This window comes from Ipomoea triloba, chromosome 4, assembly GCF_003576645.1.
Source record: "Ipomoea triloba cultivar NCNSP0323 chromosome 4, ASM357664v1".
Lineage (NCBI taxonomy): Eukaryota > Viridiplantae > Streptophyta > Magnoliopsida > Solanales > Convolvulaceae > Ipomoea > Ipomoea triloba.
This window is the reverse complement of record NC_044919.1, coordinates 3,649,204-3,672,197: the sequence shown is the minus strand read 5'-3', so window position 1 is coordinate 3,672,197 and position 22,994 is coordinate 3,649,204. Positions and strand designations below refer to the sequence as shown.

Here is a 22,994-nt window from a genome sequence, read left to right as displayed (position 1 = left end):
GGGGGGGGGGGGGGGGGGGGGGGGGGGGGGGGGGGGGGGGGGGAATGTATTTAATGATGTCTGTAAAGCATATTGTCAGTAGTTCCCAATGTAACAGTTGTCCAGGATTATCACTTACCAGATTGATAACATTGCATGATTCAGAAGGAAGATGTATTAGAAGAGAACACTCTACACACCCCTATGGAGTAACCAGATATTTTTAAAATACATAAATCATAGCATAGATTCCAGATGCAGTAAAGAGTAGTTGCACAGAACTTAACCACTACGTAAGACTTAGAATCAGTCATTACATATAGAACAAGGCCATGAAAATCACCAAGTAGCTTTTGAATCTCATTCACAAAATCCAATTTAAAAAAATGAGTGAAAAATTGTTCACAAGTATTCCTTGTATAGAAGCCTGCGGCCTGCCATATTTCTAAATAACTCCATACACTAATATGCAGTATCACCAAAAGGGGGTAATTACTGCACCATAAATTTCACTTTATCTGCTACTAAGTACTACAGGCTATACTCCAAGCTTTTTATTCTAGTCTTATAATAGTTTTTCAAAAAGCATGTAAAAAAGGGACAAAGAGCACAAGATTAAACCAATCTGTAAAGTGGTAAACAATGAACCTTCTCCACCAGCATATGTGAGCCTGAATGAAATATTTGCTTCTAAAGAACTAAACATTACTAACATCACGAACAGTTACTTTTAAGACAGCATTTGCGACAAGCCTTAGTGAGGCTAATGACACAATTTGTGCAAGTTATACACTTATACCCTTTAATCCAAATATTCCATCTCCAGTTTCCATCTTAGATAACATGAATTATGCCATTTAGAATAAGCTGAACTAACAAAAAAAATTCTCAAAGCTGCATTTTTTTACCATGGGCATTGTGGTTTCCATTGTTGGTGTCCGGTCTCACACCTAAATCAAGATTAGAAAAGCGCAAAGCCTCCGAGTAGAGCTCCTCCTTTATAGTACCATCCATCTGCACATCAATCACAAGTGACTACAACTGAAAATCAAGAAAATGGAAAACGAATGAAACTCAAACCAATACCAAATAAGTAAGAAACCCATGATAATAATCTCTAATTCAAAGAAAGCGTAGTTTTCAATGGAAACGAACAGTGGCAGAGCCAGGATTATTCTCGAGTGGGGGCAAAATTAAAGCAATTCAAAACACAGTTAAAAAATATTCATGACAAAATATAATGCATCACTAATTAGATAAAACAGTTCGAATACAAAACGCATCTCATATTCTGTATAGCTCTAAGATTGTTTCATTCAAAATGCAATGTTCACAATTCACAATTCTTAATCACAATAAAACAATTGATCAATTATGAATAAATCTCTCAAATTAATTTTCCAATAGAATTCTTTTTTTTTCAGCAAATCAAATTCTCTAGAAATTGGTTACAAGTACAAATTACAAATCTCTATCTGTTGACATGCAAAAATCAGTTTATTAGATGACAAGCTATTGAGCTAAACTACTGTAGACAACATCAGAAACAATGGATAAGCTGGAACAAGAATTAGATTTAACAGAGTAGAATTGTATAGACCCACAGGCCATTACTGCTATGAATCAGAATTCGTGCTAGTGTGCTATGGAACACATTCGTGACCAAATGATAATCCTTTTTCCTACTCTTTATATTTATTTTTTATTTCGTGGCTTATATATATATAATATAAACTACTCTCTCAAAGCATCAAAACAGTATAGTTGCAGCAACAAATCAATAATGGTTCAAAGAAATGATAGAATATTATCAGAGTTAGGGGATTTAAGAATTAGGGATTTAGGGTTTTATATTATTAGAATTAGGGGATTTAGGAATTAGGGTTTCGGACCTGGTGCCGCTTTCCGGACGAGTGGACGACGGGAATCGCTGGCTGCTGAGTGCTAACAACGGCCTGCTGAAGGAGCACGGCTGCGGGTGTGGGGGCTGCTTGCTTGCTGGGACTCTGCGAGAAAACTAAGGAAAAACATCTTTAAAAAATGTAATGAAATTTTTGTATTTTAAAATTTTTTTAAAAATACTATTTACTCTGTTACAACGTAGTATCTGTTTATAATTATTTTCTCAACCTAATGACTCGAACCATTCATTTTCATATGGGGTGCAACTAGATGTCACTAGACCATAAGGTCATTGGCATGTGTGCAATTTTATATATATATATATATATATATATATATATATATATAGTGTAACTTTTTTGAGTGTTGAAGAGAACTCGTAGTCATTATCCGAATGTATACATAGTGTAAATCTCATCATATAATTTTAACAATAAATGACTACAATAAAGTAAATTAACTTAGGATTGATCGACTCAAATCAAAAAAGTTAATAGAGCACCCTATCAGGTATCAAACTTATAACATTGTAGTTACCAAGTCAACAATTTGACCAATTTTATTGGGTTGTTCTTTAAATAGAAGGTCAATAGACTGCTTCCCCAAGAGCCGAACTTATAACATTTGGATTATCAATTCACGAATTTAACTATCTGCTGATTATCATCACTTGCAGTTGCTTCCACTTGCTTGGATGAATCTGCTCACCATGGGCCCCTGCCTTTTTGTATCTATTCCTTTAATTTGTATGTATGGTTATGATGTTACCCATTTTTTTTGGCTAGCCTATAGTGTCAAAGAGAGTCTCTTCCATAAAAAATCAATGAGTTCGTTCAAGTGAAAAGGACTCTAGACTTTTGTAAATACAACAATTATTGAAACTATTTTGATTAATGATGTTATTCTTTATTTAATTGTTTTTCAATCTCTTAAAAAATGGAGTCTGACCAAGATTCAATTGAATTAGTTTCATTCCCGAGCTATAATGCGAATACTATAGTTAAAAAAAAGGGTTTAATTTGTGTATTTTCTCTCTTTGTGCCGTAGAGGTTGGAATAATCTCCTTAGCCACCATAAGCCTCCCACTCCAATGGTGGGTGGGTGATCTTTAATTTCTAAAATAAAGAAGGAAAGACTAAACACTACAAAGTACAAACAACCAAGAGTACTACGTTTTTGTCGTGTACCCAAAGTTCATATGATGTGAAGAGCATATCTAGGACAAAAGATTAAAATAATAAGAGAGAGCAATAAAAATAATTAATGCCACTATAATGACAACATTTTAAAGGTCTAGATATGCAGACAATCCAGGCAGTAGCATCCAAGGACCCATCACACCAAAAGTTGAGTGCTTCATCAACTTTTGGTGTTTTCTCTCCACAACCACCTTGTATTTTTTTGTCTTTGTTGTCTTGATGCAAGAAAATGGTACTAAGTGGATGGTCTATGCCTGAGACAAGTGGACAAAAACATGGGTTTCTTTGGAGGTTTTTTCCCCTTGCAATACCCACTATCACCCACTAACCAACAACTTAAGATGTTGTTTTCTTTTGGTTACACATACTTGGACTTGTGTTGCTCTGCAGAATAACACCAAGGCCTGGCCAGCTCTTATTCCCATCCACTTCATGTACTGACAAGGCCATTTCTGGGGAGATAGATAGGCTCTGGTTTTCACAAAATTCCATATTCCTCTGAAGTCCCCAAAGGACACCCCAATTCACTAAGGACAACAAATCTAGCATATAGCAGCCCCTTGTTTACTTACACAAAGCAAGAAGCCATGGAAAATGTCCCCATATTGCCCCCGTGGGGCTAGCTTTTCGACTTATCACCTTAAAGTCTTGCTCTAGCAACAGTGTGGGAACTGAATGACTGGTTAGAGGTGATAAAGACCCTTTCTGTATTGAGTGTATAAAGAAGGGGTGGGAGCCGAGAACTGACGGGGTGACTAGGCAAGGGTTCTAGATACTTAGGATTAGTCTGGCATAAGTCGAAACCTAATTATTTAAAAAAAAAATAAAAATTTGTCCCCATGACCTGCTGTGTTTTCCACTCTTTTTGACCCACTTCTCCATTTCCTCAGCCCAGACAAACTCCTTTTCTTAGGTTGAGTGCTCCTGAGTATTTGAGCATATTCCTGGTTGGATATATCTGTCTCAAACACTCTCTTGGGACATTTCAGGTTTCTGGGTTTTCAACTGCTCTTTTGATTTGCTTCAAGGTATTTTAACTAATTGGAGTAAGTATTTACCCCACCCCCACTTCCTTCTCAGTTATGCATTCAAGAAAATAAGTCAAGTTCACTTTATCCCTGTTAATTCTTGATTTTGCATGTCTCTAGCACAAGTCTGGGCATATGTTACTACTTTGCCTGTATGTCATCTGAAATTCTGAAAATTTTACAAAAGCTTTGACCTTTGGAAATTCTATGTTACTTTTAGCCTTTATCTCTTTAAGCTTTAAAGTTTCTTTTCTGCAAAATCATACCCATATGAAGCTTTGGGAATGTTAGAAAAAGTAGAGGCACTAGGAAAACTAGCAAGCTTTTTGCCTACAAAACCCACCCAAGTTGTTCAGATTGTTACCTTGGTAATCAAAAGGTTAGAAAAAGTAGTGGCCTATTGGCCTTCTTGGTTTGAGCCAGTTGCAGGCTAGGGTCATAAGGCGGTGGGTTTACTCAGTGCAAACCCTCGGGCATTGGTGAACTTTGTTGAGGCATGATTGTTTGTAGAATGTTATGATGCATTAGGAGGAAACAAGTTGAAATTTGAAGTGATGAGAACTGAAACAAGTATGCTAGTGAAGTTTTCACCATTTGGACAGTAAAAACATACTGTAATTCATTCTTTATGGTAATTAATTACATTAGAATTCTTGTGTGCATCTGTGATAGCAATGTTTTCCCTGGGCTCAGTTCATGTGTATGGCTTGTCTTGGCAATCTGTTTTCCATTTGAATTAATGAAAAGAATTTGCTTTAATTTCAAAAGCCAAATTAAAACTTGGGATTAGAAGGAATGCTTAGCTATGTTGTGAAAATCCAGGTGCCAAAATATAATCTGTTGATGGTAGCTATGGTCCAAGAGGAGGGTTCATCTTCAATTGGTTCGTCGCCACTTCAGTACTTCTCCATGATGTCGCTCTCGCCTGGAATAGGGTCACCGTATCCCTGGCTGGGAGAGATGAGGTCAGAGCGACGGGGTTTGTTCCTAGTCCATCTTCTGGTCACCTGTGTGAACCATGTTGCTGCTGGGAACATTGAGAATGCTAACATTGTCCTCGAGCACATCTCGCATCTCGCTGCTTCTGATGGCGATTCGATGCAGAGAGTGGCTGCATACTTCAACGAGGCGCTTGCTGACCGCATCCTTAAAGGCTGGCCGGGGCTGTACAAGGCCTTAAAGTCCACCCGAATAACGTCTGCAGCTGATGAAAATGTTGTGCAGAAGATGTTTTTTGAGCTCTGCCCGTTCCTGAGATTGTCTTATGTGATCACGAATGAGGCTATCATGGAGGCGATGGAACGGGAGAAAGTTGTCCACATTATTGATCTCAACGCGTTTGAGCCTGCACAGTGGATTAGTCTTCTGCAGGCTATGAGTGTGCGCCCCGAAGGTCCACCACATATCAGGATAACAGGGATTAACGAGCATAAAGAGGTGCTGGAGCAGATGGCACACCAGTTAAATGAAGCTGCAGAGAAACTGGATATCCCGTTTCAGTTTAATCCTATAGTTAGCAGATTGGAGAGTCTCAGCATCGAGAGCTTGCCCGTGAAGATGGGCGAAGCGATTGCAATAAGCTCCGTGCTGCAGCTGCATCCTTTTTTAGCATTCGACGACGAAATGCTGCAGAGGAACACCCCCCCGGTGGTGTCTAGGCACGCGAATTCTGTCCATCTGCAGAGGATCCTGCAGGTGAATCCTCGTACCTTGGGGGATTTTCTCGAGAAAGAAGTGGCTAATCCATACGGTGCTAGCCCCGATTCCACTTCCTCGTCGCCTTTGCCTTTAGCCACTGCACCTAAGATGATGAGTTTCCTCAATTCCCTGTGGAGCCTCTCCCCCAAAATAATGGTCATGACCGAGCAAGAAGCAAACCACAACGGGTTCAGTCTGATGGACCGAACCATGGAGGCCTTAAACTTCTACGCTGCCCTTTTCGACTGCTTGGAATCCACCATCCCGAGAGCATCACCCGAGCGCCAGAAGATCGAGAAGATGGTATACGGGGAGGAGATCAAGAACATCATATCCTGCGAGGGACTAGAACGAAAGGAAAGGCACGAAAAGCTCGAGAAATGGATCCCAAGGCTCGAGCTGTCTGGTTTCAGGAAGGTGAGATTGAGCTATCACATCATGATGCAAGGGAGGAGATTGTTACACAGCCATAACTACGATGGATACAACCTTAAAGATCAAGACGGGTGTTTCCTCATTTGCTGGCAGGATCAACCCCTCTTCTCGGTCTCGGCCTGGAGATTTCAAAGGTACAGCTAATGTTAATACCATAATAAACACATTGTTGTTCTTTTCATCCTGTTCTTTTACCTGTACAAAGGATTGGATTGCAATTCTTCCATTGTAGGCCTATGAAAGAATCAAGCATTTCAGACTGCAAACCATATATAGGAATTGTATTATATTTTCAAAAAGTACAAATTATCTCGGGCTGTAATGCACATGGGTCAAACCAGACTAAAAAACTTAATCCAGTCATTCAGCTAGTCTAATCCATGACCTTATAAACCCATATGTTTCTGTCTTATTTTTCAACGTGGGACTCTTAACGCATTCCATATCAATTCCCTATTCCTGAAACCAAATGTGCATAGAGAATTTGAGCCCAGGTATCAGGAACACCAGCAAGGCACCAGTGTGTGCAGTCCATGGTGTTTAATCCACTGTAAATTGCAGGGTGGCCATCTTTTCTGAGCTCAGAAAGTCTGGTTATGTCCAGCAAGTAAAATGGTTTGGTCATCCTGTTCTGGGCTTGTTTCACAATCTTTTCTCCCACTGGCAATCCAACTGCATAAGTTGAACCCTTTATAGGCCTGGTTTCTTTCAAACAGTTCCTCACTCCCGGCTCGCCCCACTCCGCTCCCCTGTCGAATATAACGTCAGAGTTCAAACCCACGTGTATGCAGCAATGCCATTAGGCGGGTTGAGCTCGACCAGATTAACCTCATCCCGCCAAAGACCTTATGGTCAAGCGGCATGAAGTCATGGGTTTGAGTCTCAGTGGGGGCGATATTGACTCGCTGACTTCAGTAGGTTGAGAAAGTATATATGGACAATACTACATGTAACAGAGTCAATAGTACCTTTAAAAAAAAAAAAAAAAAAAAAAGATTAATCTCATCCCGGAAATTCTTACTTGTAATGTGAGGGAGTTACACCTTGGTAGATTACATGGGTTTTGGTGTGATTCACTTCAGTTTCAACCCATTTTGCCCAGGTATCCAAAGCTGCACTGAAAGCTGCAACTCTGTTCATGTCTTTTACAACCTTGCCATCATGTTCAATATAGTCCCACCTGCAAAAACCAATAATGTTCAGAACTCTAGTTTACCTTAATTTCCCAGAAAGTCCAGAGACAATTTGTCAAGATCATATCAAATCAGATCCTACGGCTGTCCCTGCCCTCTCCTCCCCCACCACTGCCAAGTGTTAAAGATCAGAACGTCTGCTTGCTTCCATACATCGCCATTTTTAAGGGAGTGGAGCTTCAGTACACGTCCAATGTCCTTTCTTTCGATGTCTACTAGGAAATTAGTGTGAAACATTTTAACTTCCACTCCATAATCCTGCAAAGAGGAGCACGTATTTATACATAGCAACAGAATCTATGGATTATAAGTATCTCGGTCTTAGAGCTAAAGCTAAGGGATCGAGGTTGTAACAAATAGCCTTGGGAGCGTTCTATTGCCCTTCTCGATTTGAGCAAATTAGCAATGGATAATCTAGACTAATTTATCTCCGGCTAAAATCATAGGGGTTTATCCCATGCATACCTTTAGATAGTTGTGGTGGGTTTTTCTTGTCTCCACTTTTGACTTTGACTCACCGGAGACTGCAGCGTTGAGCAAACATTTAAGAGATTCATAGAAATTTAAGCTTATGGAATCCCCAATGAACATGATTGTCTTGCCCTTGAATCTCCTCAAGAAATCTCTTCCATCAAATCTAGAAATGATTAAACAAAAAGTAAAAGAGAAATAACTTATAAATTGTTTTGTAGTTATGTCTATCTATCTCACACGTTCTGATGTTAGTATCTTAAAAAATTGTTGACATTTCAGCTAGATACGATTTAACTTGGTGAGATGTTCATTGTATTTTTTGTATACAACATTTGATTTTTTCACCACTATCAGACTAGTCAGATTTTGACCTACGTCAAAAGTGGTGATTAAGTGAGTAGAGTATGATTCTTGTATGTTGAGTTTGATTCTTGTTGACTTTTCTTAGTCAAGCTTGTCGATCAAGTCATCACACATGATATTTCTAGTACAGTTTATTTTTCTTGTATGGTTTAATTTGCGAGTTATTACAAGGAAACAATATTTACCATGTGCATGTTTTTGAGCAGTGACTGCGGATTGATAGTGCCTATTATTAACCGTGGGACCAAATTTAACTTTTGGGGTACCTGGGCAAGTCACAATCATTAGGTTGCCATCTGTACTTAAGGTATTGGAGATTGGTTCGTCCATATTTAACGCAGTTGAAGTCGTCGCGAATGAAGGGACAGGCAGCGGAGTTATACAGAGGATATGAATCGTCGTAAACCCAGCTTCCCTCGAACATGTTACAACAACTGTGGCTCATCCTCGTACGCTTGTCGTCATGTGCTTCCGACAAGAAACATGCAGAAACCATGAAAATGGCTGCGCCCACCAAACTGCAGACCCCTTTTCTCATATTGGATGAGTATTTTGAGGACGTATGATGGTATTGGGTACAAGAGGATTGTACCTTTGATGATTTATATACGGCATAAATGGTGGTTATAGTTTGCTGTATTATTTAAGGTTTTAAGGCAAGGAAAAGGCTTACATGCAGGACGAATGATAGTATTAAATAAAACATCAAAATTTGTCATTTTTCGAGTAAAATAATAGAAACTCGCAATTACTACCAAAACTGTTTATTAAATAAATTAAATCAAAAAAATTTCAATAGGTCACTCCGTAAGAGTCAAACTTGAAACTCAAAAAATTAAATACAAACTCGACCCATTTCGGCAGGATTGGACCCGCCCGTTTGCTACAATAAATAAGTTAGGGCAAGCTTGTTTTATACTACATGTAGAGTTTGACTTTAATTTTTGGTTCGTGGACCGGACCATCCCGTTGACCTATACATTTTTAAATAATATAATATGAGTATATATATTACTGTTGAGTATAATATAAATGTATAAATGAATAATATGGTACTTTCCCATCAATAATTAATTTTTTTCTCAAAAATACTTTCCAGTAATGTATTCAATGGGAATAACTTTGCTGGCCGGAAAATTTAATTAACATGTTGGGTGTTACGTTACCGGAAACATATATAAGAATTAAATTACCTAGAAAATTAATTAAGATGTTTGATTCGTTTAAACTTTTGTAGATTTTTTTAATCACTAATATATCCTTACTATATACAAATATTTAAAAAAAACATAAGAATAATTGATAGTTTAATAAATTACTTTTAAATTAATAAACCATATGTCAAAAGTTTCAGTCTACAACAAGAATATTCAAAATACAAAAAATACTTAATGTAAAAAGGTGTTGAGAGATAAATTTCTTCGATAAACATTGATGCTATTATCATTTGTATGGTGTAATTGAAGAGACAAACTTCTTATATTTATAAAATATTTTTAACTTTGTGCCAAAGGCTCAAAAATGATAAATATATAATTGAATAAATTTGATAGATACTCAGTCTCCCGTGCAAAAAAAAAAAAATCTTACTTGTCCTGATAGAAATATCATGAAATTAGATTTCCAATGACTTACATTTTTCTTAAATCAAAGACTGCACTAATGTTTTAAATTTTATGGAAAGTTGGAACTTTAATTTCCTTGGTATGAAACGCCTTGTAAGACAAATTCATATGGAGAACATTGCATTTTTCTTACTAATTAATTTAATGAGCTGCATTCAAAAAAAAAAAAATTAATGAGCTAGATTTCCCTTGAATTGACTACTACACAGACTCTGTTTGGCAGAGTTTATTTAGGAGCTTATAGCTTATTTTAAGTTACTAATAAGCTATAAGCTCTGTTTGGTAATGTTCTCAAAATAAGCTAGTAGCTTAAAATAAGAGTTTATTTTGAAACGCTACTTGGGGTAGCTTTTCAAAATAAGCTAGTAGCTTTTTAACTTTTTTCCATCTTTATCCTTATTATTTTAAATAAATGGCATCCTTTACCCCTCTCAATTAAAACCCTCTTGACATTTTTTTTTTGAAGATAAACGTAGCTATTCCATTAATTCATAACATAAAACGTTTACATCAATGATAAATGAAATGGTAAACCATTCCTTACAGTCAGACATAGAAACAACTTTTCTAACTATGCTATAAAAAACTTGAATCACAGACTGTTTCATAACTATGAAGCTATGTTCCTTCAGGGAGCTTAAAGCTTCTTCACAGATCTGGGTCTTCATCATTATTCTTTTTTGCTCGCCCAGGATAAGATCAATACTTGCCGAAACCAAACTAAACGATTTATGCTAATGAAAAATGAAAAGCTCGTGAAAGTAACGAGAGGAAAAATGCTCGTGAGACTAACGAGAAGAAAACACAATAATAGAGAAATAAAAAAAGCAGGTAAAGTCAAAGTAGGGTTGGGAGTTCAAGACTACTAACACAAACCCTAATACCTACCTACTATTATTTTATTCAAAGGGAGAGAAAACGGAAGAAGAAGATCTGTGGCGGTGGTCGGAGGCGGACGGAACTGCGACGGTGGTCGGGGCGGAAGAAGAGCGAGAGCAAACATGGAAGGTGATCAAAACCGCCGGCTCAAAGCTCCATTAGAGCTCCGGCCGGAGGCCGGTGGTAGAAGCCAAAGTTGAGCGGCAGAGAAAGGTGTTTAGTTTTCCTAACGTAAAGGAAAGATGAAAGGAAGGGGAACCGAAAATTCAAAAAGTTGCAGATGAGCGCAGATTTGATACGACAGAAAATTCCCTCTTGACATTTTCTTTTCATTATATTTGGTTGTAATTTCAGTTTGATATTTATGTTTGAACATTAATTTTTGTATGAACTAATCTTATGAATTATAAATATTTTTTTTTACGTTATATATTTTCAAATATATGTTGTTACTTTATATTTTATTTAAATATATTAATTTCATTATTTTATATTTTAATATATAAACAAACCTATTTAAATTTAAAATTATTTAAATTGTATGAAGATGTCATTTTTAGTCTTTTTACATTTATCAACTTATCAAAAAGTTAATTTTACCAAACACTTATAAGCATAACAGTTCTTCAAATTTCAGCTTCGAGCTTATAGCTTATAGCTTATCAATTTTCAGCTACTTTTCAACTTTCAGCTACCTTTTCAGCTAAGTTTGCCAAACATAGTCACAATACAACATCACATATTTACACGCATGAACGAGGTACACATTTGCCTGAAACATCGGACACACATGCATGAAACAGTTTCATTGAATTCAGACGTCCATCTATAATCATGTGTGAGTGTGAATTCATATTGCAGACGCAGCATCATGTTCATAGTTGCCTTCCCCCTTTCTTCAACTTCCATTTCAGGTCCCAAGTCGACCAATTTCGTCGATGAGCGCCGCCGCGGACAATTCGCCGTCAATTGAAATGGGGAGAGAATACGGAGGGTGGTGAAACTGAAACCGCCGCCGTCGCCACTGAGACATCGGCGGCTCCGACCAATGTTGGGTCGTCGTACACGTCGTTGATGAAAGTTGTTTGTCTCAAACTTTCCAAGAACCCTAATTAATACTTATGCATGCTTTCTTGGTCTGATTTGGGCCCTCATAGCCAATGAGACCAAGAAAACATGCATAAGGTTCAGGGTTGTTGGAAAGTTTGAGACAAACAGCTTTCATCAACGACGTGTACGACGACAACAACATTGGTCGGAGCCGCCGGCGTCTCAGCGGCAGTGGCAGTTTCAGTTTCACCACCCTCCGCATTTCCCTCGGAGGCGATGAACGGATAGTTAGTTCTGTAGCTAGCTAGGGGTCGACTTGGGACATGAAATAGAAGTTGAATTGAAGAAACAGTTGAAGCTAGCGGTTAATGGCGTCGGAGGATTAATGCTCTTATAGGGGACATATATATTCGTGCAAATATTGCCCTGCCCTCAATCGGTTTGTGTGCTATGAATTTGCCAAATGAATTGAATCTTTGTGTGAAGCTCCAAATTCACTGCTTCATTACCGCGTCACAAAAAGAATATATTACCCTTCCCACACCAAGGCCTTGTGGTCCAGTGGCATCAAACCCTTCTTTGTATACAGGAGGTGGCGGGTTCGAGCCTCAGTGAAGGCGTTGCTGTCTCTTTGTGCTCTGTAATAGAGTCCGTAGCTTTCAAAAAAAAAAGATTATATTACCCGCCCCATTGCATGCCCATACATCCTCCAAGAAGGTTTCTTATCTCCTTTATGCACTCTAGGAATAAAAGATTATGGAAAGGGCACATCTCAAATTTTGTGAAAATGTATATATGATCGTTTACAATTTTGTGTTTTTCATTTTCTATTTTTCATTTCTCCAATTTTTTTTCATGTGACAAAAGAAACTCGTAATCACAATTTGAGGGCATGTATTGAGTAAACAATTGTTCTGTTGACTCGACTTTGTGCTTTAGTAGGTTAGAAAGTAACTATGAACAGATACGTACTCAAAATTTTTTATTATGAATTCTAATTTGTATATAATATTTATTTTAGAACTTTGTTAATATTTGAATTTAATTTAGAACTTTGTTAATATTTGAATTGACATTATTATTTTTTCCATATAGTAATATTGTTTTATACCTTATACCTTATTCAAGTATAATAGTGAGATAGTGTAGCGAAGCGAATGCACTGCCATTGTGCTATAGAGGCTAGGCAATTAAAAATAATTTATTTTGCTTTTCTACTTACTATCCACTCACCCGAAGAATACTTAAAAAAAAAAAAGAATAAGGTTGAAATAAGCTCTCAATTTTTTTATTAGAACAATGCAATTGGTGTATTACTTCGAAAAACTTCAAATTAATAAATCATTAAACTTGAAAAAAGAAAAAAGGCAATTGACCTCATTGTTACCAATAATCAGCATGTTACACTTCTAAATTAATGACGTGAAATGCTTTTATTGACTTGACACAACATGTAATCTAATCCCTTCCTAGCTTTGACGAAGGTTGAAGGAGGATTGGTCCTCCATCGTCCAATCTACATGTCTAGAAAGGAACACATGCACACGATATTTTTAAAATTCATGGCTCTATTATGGTAGTGCTTAAATTATTTTCTTCATCCAAACAGACAATATAATAGATAATGGTTTGAAAGAAGAAGTCTTCTCAATATAAGTTTTCTATTAATAATTATTCCCTTTGCGAATACTATTTTCATGAATGAAATATGATATAAAATATTTGCTAGGAAACTAGAGAAAAAATCCTTCACTTGACTGGCATTCTCGTTTAGCAGGGTCCATATAGTTACCAATATTGATTTCAAAAGAAAACAAAATTTTAAAAATTACTTGTTTAATCCTTATTTAAATTGTGTGAAATTGTTATGAAAATCAATTGGAGAATTTCACTTTTGGTTCATGAGTTACAAAGTAATAATGGATTTAATGCATATGCTTTTGCTTAAATCAAGGTCAATAGTTAACTCCACACTTGTGTGGGGTTGCCCAACCCCATTATAGTTAATTTTTCGAAACATAGTTTACTAGAGTTAGTAATATCATATCCCATCCAAATTACAAATACAAAAATGTAAACCATACCACTAAACATTTCCCTTGTCCCATTTTACATCTTGTTTACTATATATTCTTTGTCAAACTAATTCTTGATCTTTTTTCTTTCCTTATTTTCTTTAGTATTATTTCTTATTATTTTTAAATTTAGATTTTCTTTCTTCTATCAATGCTTTTAAGTTTTAACTTAGCTTTTTTTTTTTTTTTTTTGAAAACAACTTAGTTTCTAAATGAGAAGTGCTATAAAGTATAAACCACGGCCTCTTGTAGTAATACTAAACTTATAAATAATATCAATTAAACTTCGCTAATGGAACAAGACACATAACAAGAATTAATTGAAGTAAATTTTTGTAAAGCACGTGACAATAAGTTTTGATAGATCAAAAGTACAGTGTCCCTCCCATAACACATGAATTAAATATGTTAGTTATTACCTTACAACTCAAAATTTCCATCACTTTTTATTCTGAGAAAAAAAAACATTTTTTTTTTATGTAAGACATCATTTTAAGCAAAACAAAAGTTGCTTTCATTTAATTTGTCAACAAAAGCTTATTGTTTCACTTAATATTATTATTGCTAGTGCTTATGTAGTGCTGTTGTTGGTCATCAACTAGTCAACTGCTAGCTACCACTGTAATAAGCTATTGTCACAAATACCTTTAATTAATAATTTCATATAAAAAAAATTAAATAAAACATTGATTTTACAATCTAGGTAATGTTACATCTCTTGAAAATGTCTCATACAGATATTAATTAAGGATGTCCCATAAAGATATTAATTAAGGTAAAAGGTCCAGAACAACGTAATATCCGATCAACACGGGTAAAGAAAGGATGGTGCCAATGATGATCCTGCACAAATTAAAACAAAGAAAAATATATATTAAAATCTAATTCACCACATGTATATATATTACGGAGTATTATAAATTTTGAAATAAAATGTAAATATTTTTATTTAATGAAATATCTTACGCTGTGCTGAGAACTTCGGCATGCAATCCATATTCTTTGGCATAAATGAATGTCGTCACAGCTTGCGGTAATGCAGACTGTACATGCATATATATATATATATATAGAAGAATATCAATCACATTAATTAATTAACAAAAAATTTGGCCCGAAAACTTTTATTCTATTTTGACTTATTATTCTGCGAATTAATATTATATTGTTGTCTATTAATTACCTGGACTATAACTATTTTCAATACGTCACCGTGCAGACGTAATATTCCGGCACCAATCGCCGAGGTAGCCGGTCCGATTAGAAACCGGAGAACTAAACCGTACACGGTTAAAGCCCAACCGCACGATATTATCCTGTCTTGCAACGCCATGAAAAGCCCTATAAAACATGCAAATTTTTTTTAAAAGATTATTAATTGGGGAAAAAGCAGCTAATTAACAACTTTGGTGAACATGTTGGTAATGACAGGAATTAACATTTTATATAAATCACACTAAAAAGACTGAAATAGAGTCCTCTACTAACCAAGGGTGTGTAATGGGTAAACACTTATAAAATAACAATTTAAATTCTCCACAGTTGACAGGTGGTCGGACTAGAACTTGAAATGTTACAATTACCCAGCTAATAGGTTAACCAACAAAGAATATAATATATTCTTGATTTGATAAAGTCTTGAAGAAGCTAACAGATACTCCCCTGGTCATGGGGCATAAAACAAGGGGTAGATATACGCAGAAAATGGAAACCTATTAATCTACTAATCTGTCACAACTGAATTGAAATATTATTGGTATGAATATGATGTGATTAATTACCTGTACTGAACATGGCAACACCACTGCCTGCCTTGGCCATGATCAAGATAGAGTTGTCTACTATGCTAGGCATACTTAAATGCCACCTGACATTAAAATCCAACAATTTAATCACATTCAAATGCATATATAAAAAAATTCCGAAATATCAATATAATCAGTACCACCAGTATCTTTTACACCGAGTATAATACCTATTGGCAATGAGGGCCCAAATCAGACCAAGAAAACATGCATAAGTATTAGGGTTCTTGGAAAGTTTGAGACAAACAGCTTTCATCAACGACGTGTACGACGGCCGAATATTGGTCGGAGCCGCCGGCGTCGCGGCGGCGGTTTCAGTTTCACCACCCTCCGCATTTTCCTCGAGATCTCTCCCCATCTCAATTGACGGCGGCGCATTGTGCGCCGCCGCGCTCAACGACGAAATCTGCACCAACCGCGTCCGCCGGAACTCATGCCCGAACAGCAACAACGTGAACCACAGCAACGCCTGAATCGCCGCCGCCTGGAGGACGAGGTCATAGCCCAATTTCCCGTACATGGCTTGCATCAACGGCACGCCGACGACGAGGGTGTTGTTGAGGGTGGATAACGAGAAAGTGGTTATTGACCAATCTAGCCCTCCGTTCTTAACGAAATTCGCCCATATCACCAGCGCCACCACCACCATCGCCTTCGCCACCGCGTCGGAGGCGATGAACATATAGTTCAGGGTGTAGGGGTCCACTTGGGACATGAAATGGAAGTTGAAGAAAGGGAGGATGAAGAAACAGTTGAAGCGGTTAATGGCGTCGCAGTGGTCGGGTTTAAACATGTGCCACCACCGAATTGAACCGTAACCTAAGACCATCGCTACGTATAGCGGCGCCATGGCCACCACCACCTTGTATATGTCGTCCCCCCTTATCATTTTTCTTTTTTTGGGTTTTTTTTTTCTTTAATAATAATTTTGTTGTAATCGTAATTCGTAGGTTGTAATTGTGTGGGTGAGTGAATGAATTAAGGAAGGTTATATAGTGTTACGCCACGCGACTTTATTGACTTTTAAGTTTTAACACCTTCCTCCTGTTTTCCAGTGAAGCAGGCAATCTTAGTGGCATTCTCAAACCTAGGGAAATTAGAAAGTTCTAACTAATATGGGTATTATGGATGGTACTTTTATGATTTTTTATTATTATTAATCAAATTGTCCGGTCCAGAAAGAAATAATAAGGTTATGTACCATGGCGTAGACATTGAAATTTTGATAAAAATAATTATTTTTTGGGATAAGGGTCAAATAGACCCTCAAACTATAATCAATTGTGCAATTAGGCCCTCGAACAATAAAAAGCTTCAATTAGGCCCTCGAACTTGTTATTTTGGGGCAAATAGACCCTTTAACCTATTTGTGACCTATAATTGCAGGTCACCAAAAATTCCGGCCAACCCCAGCGATTGTCCGGCGAAGTTCCGGCAAACAACACAAAACCATCAACCACCGGCGACCTCACGGTCGCCGGTGGCGTCCGGCAGCGGAGATGGCGACCAAGTTGGTCACCATCTCCGTCACTGGGGATGGCGACCAGTTGGTCGCCATCTCCGCTGCCGGACGCCACCGGCGACCGTGAGGTCGCCGGTGGTGGATGGTTTTGTGTTGTTTGCCGGAACTTCGCCGGACGATCGCTGGAGTTGGCCGGAATTTTTGGTGACCTGCAATTATAGGTCACAAATAGGTTAAAGGGTCTATTTGCCCCAAAATAACAAGTTCGGGGGCCTAATTGAAGCTTTTTATTGTTCGAGGGCCTAATTGCACAATTGATTATAGTTTGAGGGTCTATTTGACCCTTATCCCCTATTTTTTTATTAAAATATTTGAATAATATATTTTAGAGAATACTGATATTATTTAATTTGTTTAATTAGATAATATCAAAAAAGTTTGAACTTATCAAAACTCTTCTTATTCTACAACTATAAACAGAGCTCTCATTCATCATATCTAGAAATCATTATGGGTACAATTTGGACCATATAAATATAAAATAAAAAGAGAAAAGTGCTATTTTAATTTACCCCTCGGTCAAACTTGTGGCACAAGGTCTTTCTAGTTTAATTTGTAGAGTTTACCTGTGCATAAACTCAAGTAGTGGGGACATGCTTTTATTGTCAGCCAAAAAAATGTTAAGATTTCAATTTACACCCGATATGACAACAACAACAATAATAATTAGTACTCAATACAACTAGGCCAGCATGTAGCATTTTGGTGTGCATCTAGTGCAAATTGATATCTTACACTTTTCTAATTTCAATTTTATTATCATAATTAATATTTATTGGTCAAATTAACTTTTTCTTCTTTTTTTTTATAGCATTTTCTTATTAGTTTTAAATAGCATTTTTATATTAATAATTAACTTAATACTATTAAAATCTATAAATATATAAAAGACCAAGGGATGTAGCGCATCCAATCAGTTTCTGCCACGTGTTTGATATGTTATTTTAGGGTTTCATTTAACTGATCCGTTTCAAAAAATGAAGAGTCTCGCCTATTTTTGTGTATCAATACTGAATTATAGGGTTATGGTCAATTTGATAGAGGTGGCGTGTGGTTTTGGTTAATTGGTTAATTTTCCCGCCCATTAAAAACGGCTTCGTTTTCATTTTTTAATCATTGTTTTGCAAATCCAAAACTACGTCGTTTTGGATAGTTTATTTTATTTTTATCTTGAAATGCTTGTCAGCTTATGTTCTTTTCACACATGTAATTAAAACTACAGCGTTTCGTTTACCCATAGACATTTTGTTTTCTTTTTCTTGGAATGCGTGAAAACTAATATTCTTTAGGCACAATTAATTAAAATTACGTCATTGATTACCACATGTAGTATGGCTCAAATCAAGAAAACCAATAAGTCGCTTTCCTTGGGAGTCAAACTTAGAACATTGTGGTTACTTCCAACTAATTAAAATTACGTCATTGATTACCACATGTAGTATGGATCAAATCAAGAAAACCAATAAGCCGCTTTCCTTGGGAGTCAAACTTAGAACATTGTGGTTACTTCCACCTTTTTTTTTTTTTAATTCATATATAAAATTTTGTATGTATATTAAATTATACCAATCGATGAAATGTGTTTGAAATTCTAAAGGCTATTTATTTGAAAAAAGGTAAGCTATCATATTTGTATATATTAGTTATTTTATTATGAATTCTAATTTATATATTATATTTATTGACAGTGTAGTGACTAAGTTGGTAAAAGCCTCTAGTGAGGATCGAACTCACAACCTTTCGCTTACGAAGCGAATGCACTACCATTATGCTATAGAGGCTAGGCAATTAAAAATAATTTATTTTGCTTTTACGTACACTTACTATCCACTCAACCGAAAAATACTTAAAGAAGAAGAAGATCGAAGAAGAAGAAGAAGAAAAGGGCGAATAATGATGAAATAATCCCTCAAATTTTTTATTAGAACAATGCAATTTGTGTATTAACTCCGAAAAACTTCAAATTAATAAATTATTAAAATTGAAAAAAGAAAAAAGGCAATTGACCTCCTTGTTACCAGTAATCAACATGTTACACTTCTAAATTGGTGAAGTGAAATGTTTTTATTGACTTGACATAATGTAATCTAATCCGATCCCTTCCTAGCTTTGACGAAGGTTGAAGGAGGATTGGTCCTCCATCATCCAATCTATAGGTCTAGAAAGGAACACATACCTACGTTATTTTTTAAATTCATGCATGACACTATTATGGTAGTGCTTATTTTCTTCATCCAAACAGACAAAGAGATAATGGTTTGGAAGAAGAAGTCTTCTCAATGCATGTAAGTTTCCTATTAATAATTATTCCCTTTGCGAATACTATTTTCATAAATAAAAAATGATGTAAAATATTTGCTAGTAGACTACAGAAGAAATCCTTTACTTGACTAGCATTCTTCGTTTAGCAGGGTCTATATTGTTACCACTGATTTCAAAAGAAAATAAAATTTTAAAAATTACTTGTTTAATCCTTATTTAATTTGCGGGAAATTGTTATGAAAATCAATAGAAGAAGTTCATGAGTTATAAAGTAATAATGAATTTAATGCATATGTTATATGTGTCGCTACTACTTTTGCTTAAATAATCAAGACGACCAATAGTTAACTCCCACACTTGTATGGGGTTGCCCAACCTCATTATAGTTATTTTTCCGAAACATAGTTGACGTACTAGAGTTAGTAATATCATATCCCATCCAAATTACGAATACAAAAATGTAAACCACTAAGCATTTACTCCCTTGAACCATTTTACATCTTGTTTACTATATATTCTTGATCAAATTAACTCTAACTTTTTTTCTTTCCTTATCTTCTTTAGTATTATTTCTTATTATTTTTAAATTTAGATTTTTTGGTCTAATAATGCTTTTAATTTAGTTTCTAATAAATGAAAAGTGCTATAAACCCCTCCTATACTAATACTAAACTTATAAATAATAATATCAATTAAACCTGGCTAATGGAACAAGAGACATAACAATGGGCAAATTGAAGTAAATTTTTAAAAAGCACATGACAACAACTTTTGATAGATCAAAAGTGTCCCTCCCATAACACATGCACTAGCTAACACATGAATTAAATATGTTATTACTTATTACCTTACAACTCAAAAATTAAAAAAACAAAAATTCTTATACAATATTAACATCACCCTCACTTTTTACTCTGATTTTTTTTTTTTTTTATGTAAGACATATTAAGCAAAACAAAAGTTGCTTTCATTTTGTCAACAAAAGCTCCTTGTTCCAATACTATTTTACTTATATTATTATTGCTAGTGCTGTATGTAGTGCTGTTGTTGGTCATCAACTAGTCAACTGCCAGCTACCACTGTAATAAGCTATTGTCACAAATAACTTTAATTAATAATTTCATATAAAAAAAATAAAACATTGATTTTACAATCTAGGTAATGTTACATCTCTTGAAAATGTCCCATACAGATATTAATTAAGGATGTCCCATAAAGATATTAATTAAGGTAAGAGGTCAAGAACGACGTAATATCCGATCAACACGGGTAAAGAAACGATGGTGCCAATGATAATCCTGCACAAATTAAAACAAAGAAAAATATACATTAAAATCTAACTCAGATCACCACGTGTATATATATTATTATAAATTTTGAAATAAAATTTAAATATTTTTATTTAATGAAAAATCTTACGCTGTGCTGAGAACGTCGGCATGCAGTCCATATTCTTTGGCGTAAATGAATGCCGTCACAGCTTGCGGTAACGCAGACTGTACATGCACATATATATACATAGAAGAATATCAATCACATTAATTAATTAACAAAAATTTGGCCCGAATTTTATTTTTCTATTTTTGGCTTAATTAATATTATATTGTTGTCTATCAATTACCTGGACTATAGCTATTTTCAAGACGTCACCGTGCAGACGTAACAATCCGGCACCGATCGCCGAGGTAGCCGGTCCGATTAGAAACCGGAGAACTAAACCGTACACGGTTAAAGCCCCACCGCACGATATTATTCTGTCTTGCAACGCCATGAAAAGCCCTATAAAACATGCAAAAAAGAATAAATTAAAGATTATTAATGGGGAAAAATAAGTTAATTAACAACGTTGGTGAACATGTTGACTATGAAAGCAAATATATTCCTTCTCCTTTTTTGTTAAGGTGAGAAGTCTGCCGTCAATCTGCCTGTCATTATATAAATCACTCTAGAAAGACTGACATATTTAGCAGGGAGAGTCTTTTATTGACTACTATCTGATGGTGTGCACTGAATAAACACTAACTTATAAAGAAGTAAAACAACTTAAGTTGTCCATAGTTGAAAGGTGGTCCAACTCAAACTTAAAATGTTACAATTAATTTGATAAAGTCTTGGAGAAGCTATCAGATATTCCCCTCGTCAAGGGGCACAAAACAAGGGGTAATATACGCAGAAAATGGAAACCTAGTAATCTGTCACAACTGAAACATTATTGGTATGAATATGATTTGATTAATTACCTGTACTGAACATGGCAATACCACTGCCTGCCTTGGCCATGATCAAGATAGAATCGTCTACAATGCTAGGCATACTTAAATGCCACCTGACATTAAAATTCAACAATTTAATCACATTAAACTCTACATATAAAAAAAATTCTGAAGTATCAATATGATTAGTACCAGTATCTTTTATACAGAGTATAATATATATATTTTGAGTTATATCAGATACGAGAATACCTATTGGCAATGAGGGCCCAAATCAGACCAAGAAAACACGCATAAGTATTAGGGTTCTTGGAAAGTTTGAGACAAACAGCTTTCATCAACGACGTGTACGACGGCCCAACATTGGCCGGAGCCGCCGCCGTCTCGGCGGCGACGGCGGCGGTTTCAGTTTCACCACCCTCCGCATTTCCCTCGAGATCTCTCCCCATCTCAATTGACGGCGGCGCCACCGCGCTCAACGACGAAATCTGCACCAACCGCGTCCGCCGGAACTCCAGCCCAAACAACAGCAATGTCAGCCACAGCAACGCCTGAATCGCCGCCGCCTGGAGGACAATATCGTAGCCCAATTTCCCGTACATGGCCTGCATAAGCGGCACGCCGACGACGAGCGTGTTGTTGAGGGTGGATAACGAGAAGGTGGTTATTGACCAATCTAGCCCTCCGTTCTTAACGAAATTCGCCCATATCACCAGCACCACCACCACCATCGCCTTCGCCACCGCGTCGGAGGCGATGAACGGATAGTTCATGGTGTAGGGGTCCACTTGGGACATGAAATGGAAGTTGAAAAAAGGGAGGATGAAGAAACAGTTGAAACGGTTAATGGCGTCGCAGTGATCGGGTTTAAACATGTGCCACCACCGAATTGAACCGTAACCTAAGACCATCGCTACGTATAACGGCGCCATGGCCACCACCACCTTGTATATGTCGTCCCCTCCTATCATTTTTTTGGGTTTTTTTTTTCTTTAATAATTTTGTTGTAATCGTATGTTGTTGTGTGGGTGAATGAATGAATTAAGGAAGGTTATATAGTGTTACGCGACGCGACTTTATTGACTTTTAAGTTTTAACACCTTCCTCCTGTTTTCCAGTGAAGCAGGCAATCTTAGTGGCATTCTCAAACCTAGGGAAACTAGAAAGTTCTAACTAATATGGTATTATGGATGGTATTTTAATCATTTTTTTTTATTAATCAAATCGCCCGGTCCAGAAAGAAATAAGGTTTATGTTATGTACCGCGGCGTAGAGATTGGAATTTTGATAAA

The 22,994-nt window shown here is 36.3% G+C and overlaps 5 protein-coding genes and 1 non-coding gene across 9 annotated transcripts in view; 1 reads left to right on the top strand and 5 right to left on the bottom strand.

Moving 5' to 3' along the window:
* The window catches only part of LOC116015153 (protein YAE1-like), a 5,208-nt gene extending 3,218 nt beyond the window's left edge, over nt 1–1,990 (bottom strand). For 2 of the 3 annotated variants that reach the window (XM_031255176.1, XM_031255174.1), the window contains exons 1-2: nt 1,872–1,990; nt 888–993 (exon numbers count right to left, since the gene is read on the bottom strand). In XM_031255176.1, coding sequence (XP_031111036.1) covers nt 888–993 — 106 coding nt within the window. In that variant the 5' untranslated portion in view covers nt 1,872–1,990. Of the gene's footprint in view, nt 1–887; nt 1,021–1,871 lie in introns of all 3 variants that reach the window. The other variant, XM_031255175.1, reaches the window with a different exon arrangement.
* Nucleotides 1,991–3,976: 1,986 nt separating this feature from the next.
* On the top strand, nt 3,977–6,550 carry LOC116015418 (scarecrow-like protein 3). 2 transcript variants are annotated; one of them, XM_031255478.1, is made up of 2 exons: nt 3,977–4,108; nt 4,931–6,550. In XM_031255478.1, the coding sequence occupies exon 2, from the start codon at nt 4,952–4,954 to the stop codon at nt 6,383–6,385; it is 1,434 nt and encodes a 477-aa protein (XP_031111338.1). In that variant the 5' UTR covers nt 3,977–4,108; nt 4,931–4,951; the 3' UTR covers nt 6,386–6,550. The 2 variants fall into 2 exon arrangements, with proteins under 2 accessions (XP_031111338.1, XP_031111339.1); XM_031255479.1 differs by having other exon boundaries at nt 3,977–4,126.
* A 136-nt stretch (nt 6,551–6,686) lies between these two features.
* LOC116014795 (protein trichome birefringence-like 41) lies at nt 6,687–8,809 on the bottom strand. The gene is made up of 5 exons (XM_031254744.1): nt 8,538–8,809; nt 7,900–8,071; nt 7,517–7,692; nt 7,263–7,421; nt 6,687–6,990 (listed from the first exon to the last, which is right to left on the bottom strand). Exons 1-5 carry the CDS (start codon nt 8,807–8,809, stop codon nt 6,687–6,689), a joined length of 1,083 nt encoding a protein of 360 aa, XP_031110604.1.
* A 5,861-nt stretch (nt 8,810–14,670) lies between these two features.
* Nucleotides 14,671–16,683, bottom strand: LOC116014999 (auxin efflux carrier component 5-like). The gene is made up of 5 exons (XM_031254984.1): nt 15,876–16,683; nt 15,682–15,767; nt 15,084–15,241; nt 14,867–14,943; nt 14,671–14,743 (listed from the first exon to the last, which is right to left on the bottom strand). Exons 1-5 carry the CDS (start codon nt 16,592–16,594, stop codon nt 14,671–14,673), a joined length of 1,113 nt encoding a protein of 370 aa, XP_031110844.1. The 5' UTR covers nt 16,595–16,683.
* A 2,253-nt stretch (nt 16,684–18,936) lies between these two features.
* Nucleotides 18,937–19,008, bottom strand: TRNAT-CGU. The gene has a single exon. It is a non-coding gene; the product is annotated as a tRNA-Thr (tRNA).
* A 1,601-nt stretch (nt 19,009–20,609) lies between these two features.
* On the bottom strand, nt 20,610–22,683 carry LOC116017866 (auxin efflux carrier component 5-like). The gene is made up of 5 exons (XM_031258518.1): nt 21,955–22,683; nt 21,730–21,815; nt 21,111–21,268; nt 20,909–20,985; nt 20,610–20,787 (listed from the first exon to the last, which is right to left on the bottom strand). Exons 1-5 carry the CDS (start codon nt 22,671–22,673, stop codon nt 20,715–20,717), a joined length of 1,113 nt encoding a protein of 370 aa, XP_031114378.1. The 5' UTR covers nt 22,674–22,683; the 3' UTR covers nt 20,610–20,714.
* Between the last annotated feature and the right edge of the window lie 311 nt (nt 22,684–22,994).